This window comes from Scleropages formosus, chromosome 24 (genome assembly GCF_900964775.1).
Source record: "Scleropages formosus chromosome 24, fSclFor1.1, whole genome shotgun sequence".
In the NCBI taxonomy this organism is placed as follows: domain Eukaryota; kingdom Metazoa; phylum Chordata; class Actinopteri; order Osteoglossiformes; family Osteoglossidae; genus Scleropages; species Scleropages formosus.
Window position 1 is genome coordinate 4,775,985 of NC_041829.1, and position 21,528 is coordinate 4,797,512.

The window sequence follows — 21,528 nt, forward strand, 5'->3', positions numbered from 1 at the left end:
ATCACTTTTAACCGGACAGAGATTGAGATTTCAGACGACAGAAATTAGCACCCCCTGAGGACAACAATAAAGGTCGAGGAGCTGGAAGCAGAGAAACAGGTGTTGCAGAGGGTGGGGGTAAAGATTTAAAACCAAGGTCCATCACAGAGGAAGGGATTCAGATCCCGAAGGCTGATCCCAGGGGGAGGGAGTCAGAGATTAGAACCCTAAACTTGCTGATCAGCACCATAGACAGCACACCCAGCTCTGAAAGATTTGCATAACTTATGACTGCCATTACCTTCATTTCCTCACCATAAAAGTATGTGATATAAAATTAATTCATCATGTAATTATTCTCATTCATACCTTCCTGGCTTGAGTATTCATAAGGACAGCTCGCTTTATGCACATTTTGTTCATTTGTGATCTTGATAGCCGTTATTTCTGCTTTATTAAGTATGATTGTCAGTGACTTGTATGCACGGCTCTGAGTCTCTCTGAACCTCTGAGCTTTGATCCAGTGTATCCAACATTTCCGCTGTGGTTGTTCATCCAAAAGCCTCATCTGCGCATGATAGTGACTGTTCCCATCTGTAAAGAGCTCTTCTTTAAACCAATCATTGACTGAATGAAAACCATAGAATCAGAGAGGACTGGAAGAGACCTTTTGGAAACTAGGACTCAGATGCTAGTTTTGCTGTAGATATTTTGCTTTCAACTGCAATCAACAAAACATGAAAGATTCATTTTTATGCAGATCAGATCGGCTGAGGAAGCTTGTCAGACTTAAGGTCCAAAGCATTTTTCCAGTTTGCAATGTGTGGAGCAAATCTCAATTATACAAATAACCGAGCTCTCTGTGTCCTGGTCAGTATAATGCCTGATGCGTCTAGCTTTGTTAGCATCCATGTCAGATGTTTGCAATCTCATCCTCCATTTCCAGATTGCTTTCACTTGTGCAGGATGTCACTTTCACCAAACAGGAAAATTGGGTGATCAAGAAACTCTTGCTTTTGCTTTTAAGGGGAGGAGTGTAATAATGGTCCCCAATAAAGCTGAAAAGCAGTTCACCTGCAAGTAAGCGTTGCATCTCAGATTGATGTCACGCTGGGGAGTCCAGGGCAGTCCTTATTGCTGATTTCCCTTTGCGATACTTCCCTTTACTTAATATATAACTCATGTTGATATTGTACCTCTGGGAAGCGAAGACCTTGATGGCCCATACGTTTAGCAGATTTTCCCATAAGAAGCTTATTTATTCTTTAAATAAAGATAACATGCAGCAAATAAAGCAAAACGTACTGATTTCGTGATGCTTACATCCTTATATGAAGATGGTGCCGTCTACCCAGCACGGCTAATGTGAGCGGCATGCTGTCCGTGGCACCCACCTTATGAGGCTTGTCATTTGCAGCTGGGGCAACCCCACTGGATTTGAGCTGATTTCATGCACTTTACATCACAGTCTGGCACATTTGCAGCAGTCTGTTCCCTGTCGCCGTACAGTCGTGAGCAGGACCAACTGGGCTGATAAACGCAAAGCAAATGCAGCCCTAGGGGCTGTTGGGAGAGGGCACATATGGTTTCTAGCCAGTGAGAAATATGAGTGGAAAAGTTGAACAGCAGGTCTGTTTATCAGCCCTCTTTCCAATCTGAACCCACTCCAGAAGTCCTGATGTAGGGTTGGAGTTGGGGTTAGAGACAGTCAGTGTGGGGAAATTGACTGCTGTTCACTGCATTGACGTTTTGTATTCTTCTGTCTGAGACCAATGCTCTTCTGAATCAGTGGCCGAGATCTCAGAAGGACAGTAATAGCCGTGAGGATTGGGCGGTAACCTTGCATTAGAGGCCATCTGAACCCACTCTCTCCATTGCTTCTGAAACCCCCAAAGGGCGTTGGAGGACCCATATCAATAGGCAGCCCTTCCACATGCCCTCCTGGATTTCATCGGACAGCAAGATGCTCCTCACAATCCGAATCGCAGCATTTCATTTTCATGAATCTGTGTTTGGGTGTCCCGGAGCTCATTTGGTACAGCAAAACAGCCTTGCAGAGAGGGACTCACCTCTCACATACATTACGTTGACTTTGCACTGGACTGATGTTCAGTGCTCTTGGGGGAAAAATGTTCAGATATACAGGATAATGCAAAGGATACAGAGTAGTGACTGTTTTCCGTGGACTTTCCAGAGAGGCATGGGAGTATGTTGTGCAGTGCATGCCTTCATAATGGAGAGGAAATGGCAAGTTACACATTAAAGGACCATCTTGACAGGGAATGTGGACTGCACAAATGTCATTCCTAGGCAGAAACTGCACCGACATGGACCTCTCATCTAACTCATTACCTGGAGGGGAGTCAGTCTCGCTTGCCTAGGCTGAGCGGATGCTGCAAAGTGCTCAGAAGGAGAAGCTTTCAAGTTGGCTTTCATGCACTGCATTCTGCTTTCGGGGATTAGCAGCTGGCCACAGCCAGTCAAGAGCTTCAATTAAATTTGTTTTCTTCACACAAAGCTTGTCTCTCTCTCCCCAAAACTGTGCACCCTGTGAGTAGTTAAATTAACCTAATAGTCAACTCCCCCGCTTAGTTAGCAGCATGCTGTTGTCAATGTCTTCCATTGGTATGAGCTCATGTTACGCAATCGTGTTCTTTATATAGGACCAGAGCAGATTCCCAACATGCTCTGCAGGACCCTGTCACTTTGGATTTTTCTGTTGGGTCCTGCCACTGAGGGAGTGGGGGAGGGAGGGCTCGCACAGAAGGACACTTCCTGCCTTGGCGGTATTCTCTGCCAGTCTTTGTATCAGTGGCCAACAAAAGCCGCATCCAATCCTGTCAAACTGGCCTGCTCTAGGGGGAAAACTGAGTACCCACTACAGAGAAATAAGTACCAATTAAAACTGGGGGGGAAAGGCAGTTCACATTCTTTACATTGCCAGTATTGTATCGTTGTAATGGTTTTGTAGTGTTGAAGAGGTGATTTGTGCTTAAATTCCAGAATTCACAATAATTCTTGGCATGTTCCAACTTTATTTTATTACTGTTTTAGTATAGGTGGCAGATGTTGTATTTGAGGAAATGTAAAATTGTCATTCCATTGTACAGTGCTGGGACAATTTTAATGTAAGTACACTTGTCCCATATCTGGTCCTAATTTGTTCTTGAAAATGGAGCAAATATCGAAAAATCTGATGAATAAAATTAAATTACCTATTTCATTTTTCTTAACGGGGGGAAAAAACCAATGTGTTTCATGCCCCGCTTAAGTTCATCTCAAAATAACCCTAAATAATGCCTAATATCAAAAGGAAAGAGTGGTTTAATGTGTTAAAATGGAACAAACAGCATTATATAGTAAAATAAAAAAGTCGTTTCAAATACTTATGATAATGTGTAGGGAGTGGCTTGAGGAAGAAAAAAGCTACATGTCTCTCACACACACACACACACACACACACACACACACACACATTTTCAGAACCGCTTGTCCCATACGGGGTCGCGGGGAACCAGAGCCTACCCGGCAACACAGGGCGTAAGGCCGGAGGGGAGGGGACACACCCAGGACGGGACGCCAGTCTGTCGCAAGGCACCCCAAGCGGGACTCGAACCCCAGTGGTGGAAAACAGGTTGTAAACACACAAATACATGAGCATGCACATGAGACCATAGAGTACCAGACTGTATCTGAGAGTGTGGGTCTATGGTTCCTGCAATGCATTGTGTGTCTGTTTCACACATCCTCTTGTGGAAATTTGCAAATATGGTCTCAGTTTATCACACTAGACCAGACCAGACATGGCCATCCAGATAAATTAAAATCCAGTTAATAAGTGCTAATAATAAAATGAATAAATAAATGTAAAGTAAATGCAAAATGTAAAAAAAAGAAAAAATTAAATACATATAAGTAAATAAATGAAAACTAGATATTAGTGGAGATGGAGGAGACATGTACATTAGTCAGAGGCACTAATTCCATGTCAAGGAGTGGGACTGAGTTCAGTATTTAATGGCTATGCTAGAGTTTCAGAGCTGTGATCCCCATTCTATTCCATAACACTTATACAGCCATGCCATACCTGAAAAAACATGACGCTGGAGATGTCAGAATATAAATCACACAGCAATATCAATCTACATTGTTTTCTTCATGTTTCGTGGAGGATCTCTTTACCTTTGGAATAAACAGTCAAAAGAAGGTCAACCTTGGGAAGCATGATTTATGTTTGTGTGCTGAGGCCATTGAAGTCCTTTAACCTGCTTCTCTGAGGTTTTTCAGAGCAAGGAGGCTTTTGTTTAGGTCTGCTGGTTGGCCTTCTTCAGCAATGAGCAGGACCAGCCACATTGCCATGACATGACTCATTGGTCTTTCCCCTTTTCAGTCTGATCCCTGCCAACAGAACCTCTCCAGGGGTCATCACGCAGGCCTCTTCCTGGAAACGACCTTACTGTGAAACACCCCAAGGGCAGTCCGCATTTCGCCTGCCTCCTGCTGTATTTGAAGAGAGACTTGTTTAGGGCCCCCTACGCACACCTAGCTTGCAGCTTTGCTAGCAGCATGGTCTGATCTGGCTTGACGTTGAGTTAAAAAAGTGACGCTCTGTCAGAAAGATTCATTCCCACGTGTTCTAAAAATAAGAGATTAGAATTAGGCTGTATTTAGACCCTTTGGCACATCAGCAGAGTTAGATCAGACAGGAAGACTCTTGATCATGCCTTCCTTGCAGCTCTTTATTATCCATCAGTAAAGAAGCGAAGATAGCAAGGGTTCCATCGAAACACAAACTCATCTGTAAAGCAAGCATCCCTTAAGGGGGCCGAGGTTCTTATGCAAACGGGAGCCCTGAATATGCCTGAGGTGTTTGGAAAACACGGGTTGAGATTGCATAAAAAGATTCCTCCCACGCTAGTCGTAAGCAATGATAAGACTACGTTGGTTTGGAAATGTAAATGCTCATTATTTTGATATTTAAACGCAGTGCTTTTAGCAAAGTCATTACCATTTGGTAACCCTCTCTATCCTTAGATGGAGTAAATAAACCCCAGCCTGAAGGACATGCCAGGATCTACACTCTCCTTCATGCTAAAATGAAAATAGCAGCAGCAAAGCAGATTAGGAGTGAAAGAAAAACATATATGTATATATGTACAGTATATATACGTGTATATATGCATGTCTACGTATGTATGTAAACATATATGTGTATATATAAAAATATAATTGTTTTGTTTTTGGTTTCCGACTTACTCCAAATTGGATCCCTGATGGGAAAGGACTCTGGATCTCCACTGATAAGATCTTCATTTCTGGGGCATTTTCTGTATTATGAGGATAAATAGTTCTAGATATGAAGGGTGATGAAGGAAGTTCTTAAACCTGGGAGGAATTTCAATTTGAAGTTGATTTACAGTGACAAATCCATCTGCAGTACTTTACGACCCCCACATCTATGGACCTTTTCTTTCCGCCTCTGCACTGTGTGGTCTGTAATTGAAATAGGGATCCTTTGCACACTCCATTATGAGAGCTGTCTTGTTCCCTCAGCTGGGTTGGTGTAATGACTGTTCTTGTGTTTCATAACCCCTGGTTTTCCCCTGAAAAGTGGTAAAGTCCTGTACTGTATGGACACCCAGTCCCTGTTTTCCAATGGCGTTTCAGTCATATATTGCATGGAATTTCATTAGTTACTGCTTTTGTGGTTTGAACGTGTCTTTGTGTACACCGTGTTCTCATATTCTGTTCGGATTACGAATACAGCATTTTTCTTTAAATTTCTTCATTTTTGATGTTGTTTTTTTCACTTGTCTGTTTTCACTTTTCAATTGTTTTTGAGGATCAAACTCCACTTGCTTTTCTACAGCCAGTCAGTTGCCCTTTTTGACATGAACTTGCATTAGCTTAAATCCTAATGCAAAGTGCTTTGCAGTACTAGATATACCACAGTAACTTCCCTGCAATCATTCACCCATTTGTGCAGTAGAGTGGTGTAACACACGCAATTTAGAATCAACATTTCAGCTGAAACACGTGTTAGGACTGTGGGAGGAAACTAGAGCAGCCATAGGAAAATCATGTAAAGATGTGGAGAATATGGAAACTCCACAAAGCCCAGAAGCTGTGAGGCACCACCAGTACCACCTGAGGCACCAAACCACCATGAAACAGTATCAGAATCAGCCTTTTTTTCCAGTCCTTGTGTCAGCCAACCAACAAAAGCCACATTTTTTTCTTAACTTTTTCACATCCATTCCTCTTGAACTGGCCTAGTGTATGGGTACAAAAGAATAACCACTGCATAGAATTAAATAAAATTTAAACTGGGGAATATGAAAACAGCAAGAATGTGGAATGAAGCTGATTCAGTTAGCTTGTGATGTCTGTTGCGTTCACTTGTGATTAAAACAAGATGACGAAGATGGTAACGTAGTGGTTAGAGCTGTTGCCCTTGGACCTAAAGTCCCACTTCCATCTGTATTACCGTTGAGCAAGGTGCTAACCCTGTGTTGCTCCGGTAAAATTCTCCAGCTGTTTAAATGGGTAAATAATTATAGGTGGATTAATAGAATAGAATAGAAACAGTTTAACACTGCCTGATTTTTTTATTATATTACACTGTATTTATTTACTGTATTATCTGTTTAAACTGTTTAATTTTCTGTTTTTATACTTAAGTGTTTGTGTTTTATATTGTTGTCTAAAGAACTCAAGGAGTACCACTATAATTTTGTTTTATTGCACACCAGTACAATGACAAAGTTTTCAGTTTGCTTAACATTGAGAGTCGCTTTGGAGAAAAACTTCAGATAGATTAATAATAGTTACTGTAAAGTTGTACGTTTATGGGCTAAAAAAGTGAATAATCTGCATCAAATAGGCATTTTTGGGAACAATGTATTTTTATTTTCAGTTATTTTAAATAAGGTTTAATCTTAATGTTGCTGAAAGTCAAAAAAAGCTAAAATAACATTCATTATAGTTGTATCTAAGACCAGACTTACCCAGCAAAAAATTCTATTGTGTCTGTTATTACACGTTTATTGATTGTACAGATAATAAAGAAAGTTCAAGAGGCCAGGTGCTGGTGAATGCTGTGCATCTTGTTTCAAGCTGATAAAAGTCTATGGACTGAAATCTTATTCTCGGTGTTCCCTGCTAACAGTCTGTTTCCAAAAGAGGCTCTGGAACAGTGACCCTCCATAGGATGAGGGATTGATGAAACTGCAACAAATAAGTCTTAAAACAATTATAAAAAAAAAAAAATCATTACAGTTTTATCTGAGGCTTTTACAGAACCTGCCCTTCTAATCAATCAGGAGAGTTATTAAGCTTGACACAGTCACAGGATTTACAACAAAATTGAAGTAGTAGCAGAGTGTCACTCCAATTTGTGGACAGTGTTAAGGAGCTAGTGTTTTTTTTTTCTGTTTTCTTTTTAAAGCAGCACTATGTTGTTTTGTATTTGATCTGTTCTGTGCTTTGCTTGTCATTCCAACATGGGAGTTTACGTTTTGAGTAGCCTGGGCATCTCAGCTGATCGCTGTATCAGCCACCCTGCACATGTGGAACCCCTGTTTTTTGGCCCCCTGCACTAGTTCCCCAGCACCCGTATTGTGTAAAGAAAGCTCTCGACTTGGTTTGTGGCTGGATGGAGTGGTGCTGCACACAGCAGAGTCTAATGACAGAACTCAGGACAACTAACCTGGATTAAAAACATGCCAGAGCGAATGATTTAAAAAAAAAAAAAAAAAAAACAGATATTTCCATTATGAAAATGAAAAGCCTCCCACATATTAAACAAATGGTCTCCTGCATTACTTTACCCTTTTTTCATTTTTATTTGCTTAATGGTTGTTTTACTGTTAAGTGCAGCTAATTATTAGGATGTGGCATTATTGTTTTATATGCGTCAATCCTTTTTTTTTTTGTTGTTGTTCATTCATTTCAACATAATTGCATTGTCGCAGTTTCCTTAGAGATCAAAACAAGTGTCCTTTCAATGAGCATATGTGCATGGCTGAGTGCCTTTTGTCTTAGTACAGTACAATATTGTCTGGAACGGTACAGACTATGAGAGTTTTCAGCTGTAATCAAGTTGGAGATTAACTCAGCCTTTTCACACCTGTTTGCAATTATCGGTACTTATTCTCTCAAAGGCTTTTCATTTTTCCGAGGAGAGGTATCTGTACATGCTCCGTTGGAGATGGTTGTTCCCAAAAACGTTTTTTAAGAAGCAAGCTTTTGACCCGTTTGACTGTCACGAGCACCTACCCAGTCACAGTAGGATTTCTTCTTGGCAAGATGTTCTGCCTCGATTCTTCTCTAGCCTGTTCTCAGTGGTCTGTGCCAGGGTTGCTCACGATGCCGAGCGTGTAGCCGCTCCTTTGATTAGCTGCATGTTCTCTTTCCCCCTAGCGCTTAGCGGAGTGCCCGCTTGCTCTTATCGACTGAAAGTATTGATCCTGACGGTAGCATTTATTCAAGATGCGCCTCCCCCCCAGGCAATAATTGGGGCTGGTGTTTTGTTTTGTCTCACTCTTACTTTTGTTGCCGTCTTGATTCCAGATTAAACAAATGTACATTATTGGTTCTTTTATCCACTGTTGTTTCATTGGCTGTTAAAGCCCTGGCTTCACACGACTGGCCGCATTAATGATTTTTCTGGAGTCTTTAAATTTTCTATGGTGCGAGAACATCTCTCAGCAGATGGGATTTGTATAGAATAGGGGAAGTATTGAAGAAGCATCATGGCCAAAGTTCGGTGTCATTACAGACAAAGTCTACACATGCCAGGAAGTAAACTGCAGACTTTTCGTTGTTTGTACAACTGACTCCTTAGCCCTTAGCAAATTATAATGTTGGGTAACCACCTTTATAATGATTAACTCATTCATACAGCACCGTATTCTTACGATATCAATTCCGGGTAGGTACCTTGATCAAATGCACAACAGTTGGAGCAGGATTCAAATGAGGATTCAAACCAGGAACCTTTACATTTATGCACATAGAAGACTCTGTATCTTCATTTATTGTCAGGTATTGTTAAATCTTTAATCTGGTATTTAATCTTTAGTTTCATCTGATAGACTTTCTGAGAAATTGTTGCACCTGATTGTATGGTTAAACAACTGAAGCTGCATTTGTTAGGTAAGAGTTTGTGCCAGTTGTGCTGTACAAACCAAATTCTACAGACACATTTTAATATTTGGATGACATTTAAATATGTGGGTGTCCTTCCTTTTCATTTTATTTTCTTCTCAATTATTGTTACTAATTCATTGTCTGCCAATGATGAAATTCTTTGCAATAGATATTGCCTCAGCTGCTTTTTTTGAGGATTTAGCAACTTAATTTCTTCCAATGGAATTAGCCCAGGAGCGCTGTACACCACAAGCGCTGGTGTTCCTGAAGGCTGTGGGATTTGTAGAAGGTGTGACACGAGAGCTCCTGGCATCCCAAGTGCAAACAGAAAGGCTTCACGTGATCAGAGCAAAATGTCTGATATTTTTGTTTGGGTTTTTTGTCTGTTCTCTTAAGCACTTGGGTTGATGCAGCATTTGCGACCCCCGGGTTTCTAAGATAGGGAATGGGAGAAAGGGGCGGAGCTACAAGAGATGGAAACTAACTCCGTGACCTAGTTAGAGTGGCGGGGGGCACCGCTGACGCCAGGCGAGGGTGTGATGGGCGTCCTGCTGGGCCATCTGTCTGCTCCGTAATTGGGAGAGGCTTTTACACCTGCTTGGCAAACTGCAGAGAGAACATATCTGAGCAGAAATAAAGAACAAAGTGTCTCTCTGTGCTGGGATGCAGCCTGAATTCAGCTCTGATTTCCTGACTGTGTGCCGTGCCTCCAGGAATCAGTATCTTTAGGATGTCGGCTCAGTTGAAAAAGATTCACATTGACTTTCGCTCGTAAAAACAGCATGTTGCTACTCATTTTTCTTGGCCAGTTGATGTCAAGAGTCCTAGCCCTCTTTATTATTTTGCCATGCTCTGCTTTTTATTATTCCTTTCACATGAGAGTTAAAAGGGATAGAGAATGTGTGTGACTTCTAAGGTGCAGATGCTTTAGCAGTCGCATGCAAAAGGTGATTTTTACTGTGAACAGGATGCAACCAGCCAGGCACTACTGGAAATTCATGACAGATTTGCTGCGATATGACGGTGGTACATCAGCGTTGCTGGCCAGGAGTTGCTCTATAGGAGACCAACATTTTCCCAGCCTGCATCAGGAAATGAGGTCTGTGTGATATGTCCTTATGAGCAGGGAGGTGGTGAGATAGCTCTTTATGAAGATGAAAAAGGTCCTAAATATTGGCTGTATGCTGAAATAGAGATATGATCAGTTAGATGAAGACAGCACGCTGATGGCAAAAGGTCAGTGTTGCTTTCAAGTCTCATAAAAACAATAAGCTCCCACCCGCCTGGAAATCCGTCTGCATTTCAAAGGTAATTTTCAGAATGTGAAAGTGTTCACGAGTCATTGCTGTTGGCTGTTAAATATTAATGCATTTGTTAGACAAGAATTTGTGGAAAAAATCCAAAAGTCTATATGACAATATTTACGCTTATAATCCAAAAATCTCTTTGGGTTTATTTATGGTTTAAACTAGATCAGGACATGACAACTATAATAATAATACTTCTCACTTTGACTTGACCTTGACTGTTGCCATGACAGGGTGTGGGAATAATAATGTTAGCAAGCTTTTGATTACCTTGAGATATGCAATAGAAAAATGCTGGTCTTGCTCATATTCAAAAGAGTTGATTGGTTTAGTGGTGAAATTTGCTTTAGTTACTTTTGTATCCTATTTAGAATCAGTGTAACTTCACAAATGTAAACTTCACTCTCATGAGTAAGAAGCATGATCAGTATTCCAGTGAACCAGGTGTTAAATGAATACCTAATGTATGTAATCCTAGTCCATACATTTACATTTAAATGCATTTGAGTTTTTTCCCCCACCCAAGGCAGTTTACAGTGTTAAGATGCTTATAGTGATTTATCCATATGGGTAATTTTTACTGTAGCAATTCAGGGTAAGTAGCTTGTGAAGAGTACTAGAGCAGGTGGTCTGGGTCATTTGGCCGTATGATAGAAGCACTAGCCACTATGCCCCCGTCACAAAGTGAATGAATAATCCAATGGTGCTGTTTAACACTGAGTTTTGTACAGTGTCTGCAGTGAAAGTGTTCCAGCTCAACTCTAGGAAGAGGGTTGAAGCGCTGTAAGACCCATCCCAGTAATTCATGGTGAAGCTGCCATCAGAACTGCCTTAACAGAAGGGTCACTATTGCATTGTTGCAGTACCGTGGTCCAAAAGTTCCTCTATTTTCCATTCTTGTATCTGCAGCCTTACAGGACCCGTGAGTCATGGCTCTCGCTGTGGAATGTGGAAGAGCAGCTTGGCAGGTGTGCATTACACATGGTCAAATGAATGTTGAACAACATGAAATGACAACACAGTGGCTTTTTCTTTCCCCTTGGAAACGCTACCTGCACTCCCTGTCCAAACCAAAAGGCATCGTGTTCCATAGGGATTCTACGCTCTTCAAGTTCAACGCTACGTTTTAAAATGTTTTCAGTTCCTAACCTCCAGACAGTGTCTCCTACAGACAGCTGTTCACTAAATACTTAGGTACAACTGCCCATCTGCACAGGACAGTTATCGGAAAGTATGGGTGATGGCGACACGTTTCAGCTGCACTTTGTGTGAGGAAACTGGCAGTTGATAGGTGAAGGCTCCAGTGGGCAATTGGATTCTGAAGGGGGCCTTCTGGGTGCTTGATTCATACGCCATGAGCTAATATCAGTTTGGGCTGTAAAGAGTAGCACATGACAGGAGGATTGTGTCGTCATGCTGTGTGCTGGAGGACAATGCTGTTGAGTTGGCCGAGACTCTACAGAGCGCGGAGGCCAACGTCAGTGAGCGCTGATTTTGTAACCTTCTCCTGGTGTTCGGTGGGTGACACATACAGCAAGGGACCGTTCTACACGGCAGCCTGAACTAGCGGCCTTTCCAAACTGTGACAGCTGTTGGGCTCTGGCCAGAGGAGGAACACCAGCCTGAATAATTTAACACCACCTTGCTAGGCAGTGCGCCGGGTGACATTCCGCACCGTAAATGAAGACCCTCTGCTCAAAACAAGAGCTGTTGTCGGAAGCACAGAAACAGACGTGTTGGACATTGGCCAGGATGTTGCTTTAATGTTGGCGCGATCTGGTTTGCTACAGTAAGAGGTTTAATTTGGGCAGAAAAGCAGGGGTTCGAGGATGTGGTTGGCACAGTGGCAAGTATGACTGGTGCCTCACAGCACCTGGGCTGTGCATTTCGAGGTTTGTTTGAATCCAGCTCTGTGGACTTTACTTGTTATCCCTGTGTTCATGTAGCATTTTAGCCCGATGGGTGACAGACTGTTCAGTGTGTGTGCCTATGCGTGTGTGTGTGTTTGCGTGTGTGTGTGTGTGTGTGTGTTACGTTGCACTACTGTATAGTTGGGTGAAAGACTGTCACAAGTTCATTGTGTCTGGCACTGTAAATTGGACACAGACGTCAGGTAAATGCTGGTCAATAATCATTGTTTGGTGGTTTGGAGAAGAGCATCTGCTCAATGAATAAATGCAAATGTTATTTCCAGCACTCTGTTTTTAACTTGCGGATGCCATTGTGTCCTTCCTGTCAACAGATGCAGTTGGATGACACGTGTAGCCTTTGATGCACTTCTTCAAATGAAGTCATAGCTGTCGTTTTGGGGAGGGACGACACAAAACATTTCCCAGACGAAATGATAGGGGTGCAAGGGCGTGGTGCGAGTCACACAGACCCAGCTCTGTAAAGCGATGGCCAGCCCCCCCGTGCTCACCATCAGTCGCTGTCCCGTTTTGGACGCATGCACTCTTTTTTCATTTCAAAGCTGCCTGGCCGGCATCCAGGGGCTCCAAGTGTTGCTTGTTCTAAATGCAGGAGCCACAGAGGATACCATTCAAAGAGGAGAGCAGCAATGGCAGCTGCTCGTCCGTGAGAGAGGGAGGGAGGTATGCAGGCAGGGATGCTACCCATTTGCTTTGAAAGTCAAAATAGAAAATAAGTATGAAAGTTAGTGGAAAGCCTTGGTGAGACACTCTGTTGGTGTCGCCACCGTGCTAATTATTCAGCTCATTAACTGTGTCTTAGGCTTGCCTTTAAATAGAGTTGTAGTCTTTCTACTGCAGCGGAAAGATAATTGTGTAAGATGAAAAAAAACACTATATTGAATTATTTAGCATCTAATTTAAATGCTTCAGTGCTTTTTAAGGGGAACTCCATTTGGTACAAAATTATAATCGTTCACCTGGATATGCTATAGCTGCACATCTGGTAAAAGGTTTTTTAAGGTTGGCAGTTGGTTCTATAGCTAAATATATGTGTTATGTTACGTTACTTCATTTAGCAGAAGCTTTTCTCCAAAGTGACTTCCAGTGAACACTACGTAGTATCATCAGTCCACACACCTTATTCATCCAATACACTGCCAAATACACTGTTGGGTCACTCGTCCATATATATGTGAAACACACTCTTTGTGTCACTCATAGAGTATGGGTGATTAAGTCACCAATTTACCTCAACAGCCTGTCTTTGGACTGTGGGAGGAAACTGGAGTACCTTGAGGAAGCCAGGACAGACATGGGGAGAACATGCAGACTCCACAAATTGAGTGTGGGTCAAATCCACATCCTCTCGCACTACCCAGGCACTGTGAGACAGAAGTGCTACTCACTCTGCCATCTTGTTGCCCATATGTGTGATATGTGCGTTAGGGCTTCTATAATGGAAGATGGCAGAGTGCATGTGAGCGCTTGGGCACGTGTATCAGACACAGGCCACATCCATTGCAGATAAACAGGGTGTCATTTCAGGGTGACCTTCCACCCTTTGTGGAAGATCCACCCATCTCTCCATATGCCTTTCAGTGGAGCAGTAACTCTGTGTTTCTATAGCGACGAAGACTGTCAACTAACTCTCTGCAACTAGCAACAAGTTCCATTGTCTGCATCCTACTTGGGTACTGCTCTGTGTTATCCTTGCGTGACTTGAATGGCACGCATTAATTTGTTGAAACACCGTCCTTCCCTCTGGAAGAGACAATCCAGCGCACTGTTTAATAAGGCTAATAATGAGTGTGTGTGGAGCGTTAAATAAGCTTAGGACAAATACAGCTTTGATGTTGTAAGCCTTTTTTATGATAGGCTGCTGGGTTGGCGTGTGGCGCCATCGGACCGGGGAACCTGGCGGTGTTTACTCAGCTGCCAGGTGTGCGTACAGACAGGGGAGGGTGCTTGTGGGTGGGTTTGAACCTCTGATACCTCTCTCTCTGTCACCAGCTTCTGCCTGGCATCACGCTGTGATTATGAGCCGAAGGGAAGCCATGACGGCAAACCAGCAGCCCACAGGTGCCACGCCCACCGGCTCCAATGCTACAGAAGTCACCAAACCGGCCGGGGCCAAGCCGCAGGATGAGTCGTTCTCCAAGCTGAAGAACAAGTTCATGAATGAGCTCCACAAGATCCCACGTGAGTATCCTGTACAGAAGGAGCTCCTCCACTGGCAAAGCTCATTACTGATGCATAAATATCCATCACATATCACGTTCCCATTGCTGGATTTAAGTCCACATAAACCGTCAACCACAAGAACCTTTTGTGCTCTGACCATTGAAGCTCAGTAACCTTCAGACTTGACGTGTTTTGATCTACCTTTTAATTTCCAGAAAAATTCCCAATTAGAGGATTCTTGCAACTTGTCAAGACTCAATATTCTATGTAGGTACAGTGAACAGACAGGCCGTATCTGATGAGTTTCCTGGAAAGGCCACCTCTGACGTTCACGTTGCGTTGTTCTTGTCGTTTATGGTGCAGCCATCCTCATTTCTATTGATCCACTCATCAAGGAGTGTTATTGCCTTGAAAAATGAAACCCCCATGAAGGCTTATTTAAACAGCAGCACCCAGTGCCAGTTGGTCTGGCACAGACAGTGGAAGAAATAATTTGGCAGATGAAATCGAGGAGGGCAGAAACATTTTTGGGCACTATGTTGAAGCCCCGTCACAGGAGCTATGGTGGTGTGATAAAGTACTGAGGAACATATGGAAGCCATTCCCTGGGTCGTCATCTGGAGTCTCCTGCCGCTCAGAGTAATGAGCCTTCGTATTAGAAATGATCGTTCAAGGGGTCTCTCGGACCACATGCTACTACAAACCAGTCGCTTTGGGTGCTTTAGACGTGCTCCTACAGCATTTTCAGTGTGTTCAATTTAATTTTTTTTTATTTTTTTTTGCCCACAGTGGCCATAAGTAGCCCACACCCAGATAAATGAAGAAGTTTACCCCTCCTGACATCTATTTTCATCAGCACTTCGCTTCAGATGACTCACTGCCAAACTGGCTCATGAATAATTAGTATGTTGTTATGGCACGTAAAGCCACTAAATTATGGACTTGTCACGTACCTTTCAGGGCAGAAATTCAGTCTGAATTTCAGAGCATACAAAAGGCACTGATGCAGCTGGTATGAATTTTTATTTTCTTCTCTGTCAGTCGAACCAGCGTCTTTGCCAATGAAAGCTGTCCCACTGGGGAGTGTCCCACAGCACAGGACCCGCTGATGTCTTAAAATACAAATAGTGTCTAATAAGTGCTCTTGACTCATTAATAAAGAACATATGGCTGGATGGTGGTGTACCTGAATGGATGTTGACGACTCCAGCAATCAGTGTACATTGTCTCCAGAGGATGTCTGGTTAGTTCGAGGAGGATTTGCTTAAAAGTCAACAGCAGGATGTGTTGTGCTCTTTTTTTTTCTTTTTTTTTTTTTTCCCTTTCCCCCATACCTTTGACAAACCTGTCTTTGTGTTCTGCATTTTCAACAAGGTGAGAATAACAGCTGTTGCAGAAGAAAAACAAAACATACAGAGACGGAAAAAACTGAGTGACTTTATTTGAATACTTTTCAGCAGTCCTCACTATCCACTTGCTATTCATTGAATCGGCTCTTGTTACCATTGTATTTCTCTCCTTTGTACAGGTAGCTTCTGCAAATGTAATGCGGTGTTTCTGTTTCGTTTTAATGCTGAGGTTGTAATTATCTATTTTTACATTTATTAATTTAGCTGATGTTATTCTGCATAGTCATTCATGATATTAAGCTGCTTACCATAATTTGCTCTTTTATATAGCTAGCTAGTTTTTTTGTTTGGAGAAATTCAAAATAAGTACATTGATCAAGAGTATTGCAGCAGGAGGTGGGCCTTGAACCCGGTTCTTTCATGTGCAAGGTGATGGCTCAAACCTCTATGCCGCTTGCTGCCAAACCAATTAATTGCAGTAGATCTCTCTTGCCTCTGTGATCTTTTTTCCATTTGTCCCTTGTCCTTCTGCAGGCTTTGGTGCAGTGCTCAGTGTCACGTCCTGAATGACCTTTGACCTTTGTAATCAGCACCATTTTGCTGTCCAACCTGAAGTACCCTGTTTTGACTCCTTGTCAGCAACAAACAGTCTACAAACCCACAAGTTTGGCTGCCATTTTATCTTAATTGTATGGAAGGCTAAATGCAAAAAAAAAAAAAAAAAATCTTTAAATGTTATTTCCTTGTGTGTTCCAAAGCCTTGTCCATCACACTGCCCGCACAAAATGCAAAGTGGCTGCTGGAGGATTTCCTCAAATTGACAAGCACTGAGCAGCGAAATATGTCCAAAATGGACCTCATTTCAAGAAAAGGTCTGACAGTTAAACACTTATTTTTTTTAATATGCAAATGCACAGACCAGGGACATTGTAGATGAAAATTGCACCATACCATAAAAGCAGCGTAGAAAAGTAAAGTCAAAGAAATCAGCTCAAATGGAAAACCACAATCGTCTCTTTGGAGTCAGATTACCTGGCTGTGTGCTGGAGTGCTGGAGGTGGTACAAGGTGCGTTACCGTACTCCTGAAAATCCTTTTTTATTATGTGAATCTTCATTATGGACAGCTGCTGTTATACATGCAGAACGACGCAGCCCTCCGCCCATGGGGGAGTTAGCACATAGCCAGTCGTGGTGGGTCGCTCATGTGGGCTGGAAAATTATGTTAGCATAATTACGACATGATTACAACATGTGGGGGGTCGCTCTATGGTGCAGTCAGCCCTGGACCCTCTGCCACAGGCCGGACAAAGACCTCAGGCGCATGCACTGCTCGGACAGTTGACCCCGGGCAGCAGGCTTGCAGGCAGCTGCAGCTGCACAGTCGGCTAGCAGTACACACCCATTCCAAAGAGAGTGGCAGGTTTTAATTAACGTTTTAACGCCGTTGCCATACCAGTATCCCTAAAGGTTTACTTTGAACAGGAATTCTCACTGTATAAACTCCTTAGTCTGAAATCCCTTTTGTTTAACTAAAAGTACTGATGATGGATTTACGGTTTTTTTTTTTTATCTGTTATCTGATTTAAAATGCAAGAACATTTTTTAATTGTACACACAGCTCAGCTTATACAGTGTGGGTATTAATGTGTGTTTTTACACCAGGTTCCCAAAATTCCAACTCAGTAGGGATTGGAAGTCTGTTTGTGGCTCTAGTTTTGTAAAATCTGACCACTACGTTATACACACACACGTTTTCAGAACCGCTTGTCCCATACGGGGTCGCGGGGAACCAGAGCCTACCCGGCAACACAGGGCGTAAGGCCGGAGGGGGAGGGGACACACCCAGGACGGGACGCCAGTCCGTCGCAAGGTACCCCAAGCGGGACTCGAACCCCAGACCCACCAGACAGCAGGACTGTGGTCCAACCCACTGCGCCACCGCACCCCCTACTCACTACGTTACAATAAAAGCTTAATCAAACAGAAGTCCCTCAGTTTATTAATGGAGAATTTTTTTTGTAAAAACTTAAGACAAAGATATTGTGAGTGAAAAATTTACTGTAGGACTTTTATTCCATTTTCATGAATCACTAGTTTTGTGTAGCGTCACTGTGTTACAGAGCCTGTCCTGGAAGCACAGCATTTTGTAGGGAAAACCTTGGGTGAGACACCAGTGCGTCTCAAGACTCTTATTATCTCTTATTAACTTGAAACAAACAGTATTTATAACATTCATCAACTAAGTTCAAGTAAATGAAAATGAAGGTATATCTCTACAAATTCTTGTTCAATGTCAATAGATTAATGATTTATCCAGTAAACCTGTACAGCGTTCTTCGTCCTGTTATTGATCACCACCACTCAGCAACGCAAGACATGACCTGTACATGCTGTGGAAGTGAGCTGAACTAATTCGGTCCCATATTCCTACTCCGGCTGGGTGCTCTTTACTGCCAACTAGCACTGGGGTGCCACAAATTTTTTAAAATAGACAAGTGAAGAAAATACATTGGATCGAAAGAACACAAAAATGTTTGCATTCTTGAATTTAAAGAAAAAAAGGCGTTTTGAGTATTTGAAAATATTTGAGTATTTGAAAATATTTGCTGCCAGTGTAGCAGTTTGGTTATTTGAAGCCTTGCTGTTGGGACCGTGTTCCTTTAGCAGTCCTGTGCATTTCCTCTCCTGGCTAAGTGCCTCTCAGCCCACAGGCCCCCTGCCTGCTCCCCCCCCCTCCCATACCCTTCAGCCATGTGCATGAGGGTGGGTGGGGGGTGAGCTAGCTCCTGCAAGAGCCAAGTTCTGACAGATGGAGCGCTCCATCACGGCAGTCCCACGCGTTGACCCCCCCACTCCACCCCCCGATTTGCTCTCCCTTGGAGTACGGACACATCGCCGGTCCTGCGCCGTGTTGAGGCGGGGAAGACAAACAAACAAACAGACTCGGGAAGGCTAAGCTCCCGGCCCGCTGGGGACCACCCCAAGGTCACTTCGCGCCGGGATGTTTCATTTGCTGCATGCATTAGAAACCCTTGTGCGCCATTCACTGACGTGCATCTTTGACTTTGAAAGCAGGACTCAGAATGAGAATATAAAAGCCCTAATAGCACTAAATTATTGCTGTACTTTGGCTCGTATTAATGAGGAATACGTGAGTTTTATTTGCGACACGTCCTCTACAAGACATGTCTATAGAGTAAAGAGAGAACCTCTACATGTAATGGAGAACATGCAATGGCAGCGTAATTTTTTATCGTAGTGTTTCCACAGTGTACATTATTCTTTGTGGTTTTAGTGAGATTTTCAGCACTTTGGCACTGTATATCACTGGTCGTAAAGCAGTCATCCTAGAAGCCATAATTAGACTAATTGCCCATGTACTGGGAGATCTACAGCATTAAGGAGTTGGATTTGTGGGATGAACAATTACAAGTTACACTGTCAGTGGAGCATTGCAGCCATGCCCTACAGAAAATTACCAAAATGTCTTAAGTAGATCTCAAGCTGTGCGAGTATAAAATTAATGCTGGTACATACCATGACCTACTGAGTTACTACTAAAGAGTGACTGCTCATGTAAGCTACTCAGTGCTTCACAGGAGTGCAAGCAGTGCCTGTAGTTGTTTACCACGGGGTAAAACTCAGCCTAAATGGCACGTGTATAAAAATGATTCCCATTGTTTGCTTTACACATCCACCTGGACTCTTGCATGGGTTTCATTTTGTACTGAAGATGATGCTGTTGTGACTGTTCTCTGACTGAAGGTGGTCCAGTTGATCAGTTTTGCTTTCTAGGTGGTACAGCATTGTGACTGCAGTAAAAGTCATGGCTGTGGGCGGGTTGTCTCAGTCCATCCAAGGCGCCGTCATGATCCAGGGAGAATGTTTAATTATCTCAGTTCACACATTCATTAGCATGATTGGGGAAGTACTCAGATCTATTATCTCTTGTTGTCCAATGAACATATTTTCTTTAATAGGACTGACTGCAAGAAGCTGTGGAACTTGCTCTAAAATTCAGGACTCATTCCTTGCTCTGGCACTTTGCATCTCTGTTGTCGGTTCAGTGTTCATTATTTTTCTATGTCACGTGACATAATGGCCTTCTTCCTTCTCACGGCTACACATACCATAAAGCCATTAATTATAATTACAAGTAAGACCTTAATTATAATACATGGAGGATCCATGGTATTGCAGAATTTTGTTTGACAGAGGTCAACATGGAGTCAAATGTCAAGAGTTGGCAAAGTTACTGTGTGCTGTATTACGGTTTTCTTATTTTTTAAGTATTTTCAGATTTACCAACACAAATGGGACCACGTTTTTTCATAACTCAAATTGTCCCAAAATCAGTCCTCTAGGCCACAGTTTCAAAACCTTAATATAGACATCCCTCGATGTATTCATGCTCTAGCTTATGCAGAAACTTCCGATAACACTATAATTAATTAAAATTTTACTCTAAGACTTTTATTTATTCAGCTTTCAACAGCCACTTGTTCAGTGCATGGTCACAATGTTCCAGAACCTAACCTGGAAACACGGCGCATGAAACACCGTGACTGGGATGTCGTACCATTACAGGACTTATCCTTTATTAACTTGAAACTGTATGTGCAACTTTCTGCCACTTTGTTTCTTTTATTATCTATACAATGAATAAAAATACGTTAATATCAATACATGCTAAAACAAGACTTTTAACATGTTGAAGTTTGAGGTATGTTAAAATTCAAACAGAATAAAAGTATCTTGTCTCCACAAATTCTTATATTTGAGACATTTGTAACGCAAAGAACTAGTGTAGATCAGTTTTAATCAGCTTAATGTATACCATGGTAAATTTGTGTGTTGAGGCTGAATGTCAGAACAGGTGTCCATTAGAGAAGCTGGGAGACACCACTGTACAGCAGCTAATCGATCGCTCTGTGGTATTCACAGCTAGCACACAAATAGGTGTGTCATGGAGCAGTTAGTCTACACAAAGAGACACCTGCGCTATGGCAGTAGGGCTGCCTCCTCGTTAAGAATCCCCAATATGGCACGAATTTAATTTTCACCTCCGAAGCTGTGAAAGAGGACTCCCTCGCCAAGGCCATGCTGCAGAATCCCATTTTCAGTTCGATGGTGCGTACCATAGGATGTAGCTGGGAATAGGCTCGCTTCCACAAACTCGCATCTCTGTGTGGCCGCAGGATGAGCTAGAGCTGGAGCGACACAGCTGTCATTTCATGCATTCATGTGCTCTTACCTTATTTACGCTCTTTTGAGCGCAGATGTTAGGGGAAGTAAGTACTAAATCAAGGTGCTGCCCCAGTGCTTTACATTTTGTAGTATTAAGGTTGCGTGATGCTTTCTGCTTCATTAGACCTTTTAATGCTCTTGTTCCTTTGATTGAGCAGCATGCAGTGCCTGGTACTGTAAGATACCAGACTTCTGATGTTGCACACGCTGGCTGTTTTTGTTGTATTTAATTTAGTGTTCTGTGTTTCCTTTTGACTTGATAAATGTGGAATTAGTTTTTTTAAATCATTTGTTTATATTATTTATTTACTCATTCATTCAGTCATTTATTGTAATGGAAATCTCACTTGGCAAGCCAATTAATTGAAGTTCCAGGGTTTATCCAGGAAAGTGTGGCGTTCACA

At 42.5% G+C, this 21,528-nt stretch overlaps 1 protein-coding gene across 4 annotated transcripts in view; it reads left to right on the plus strand.

Moving 5' to 3' along the window:
* Positions 1–21,528, plus strand: part of syt1a (synaptotagmin Ia) — a 173,485-nt gene that overhangs the window by 117,790 nt on the left and 34,167 nt on the right. For all 4 annotated transcript variants that reach the window (XM_018755923.2, XM_029248643.1, XM_018755922.2 and 1 more), the window contains one exon: positions 14,357–14,545. In XM_018755923.2, the coding sequence (XP_018611439.1) occupies positions 14,383–14,545 (163 nt within the window). In that variant the 5' untranslated portion in view covers positions 14,357–14,382. The remainder of the gene's footprint in view (positions 1–14,356; positions 14,546–21,528) is intronic.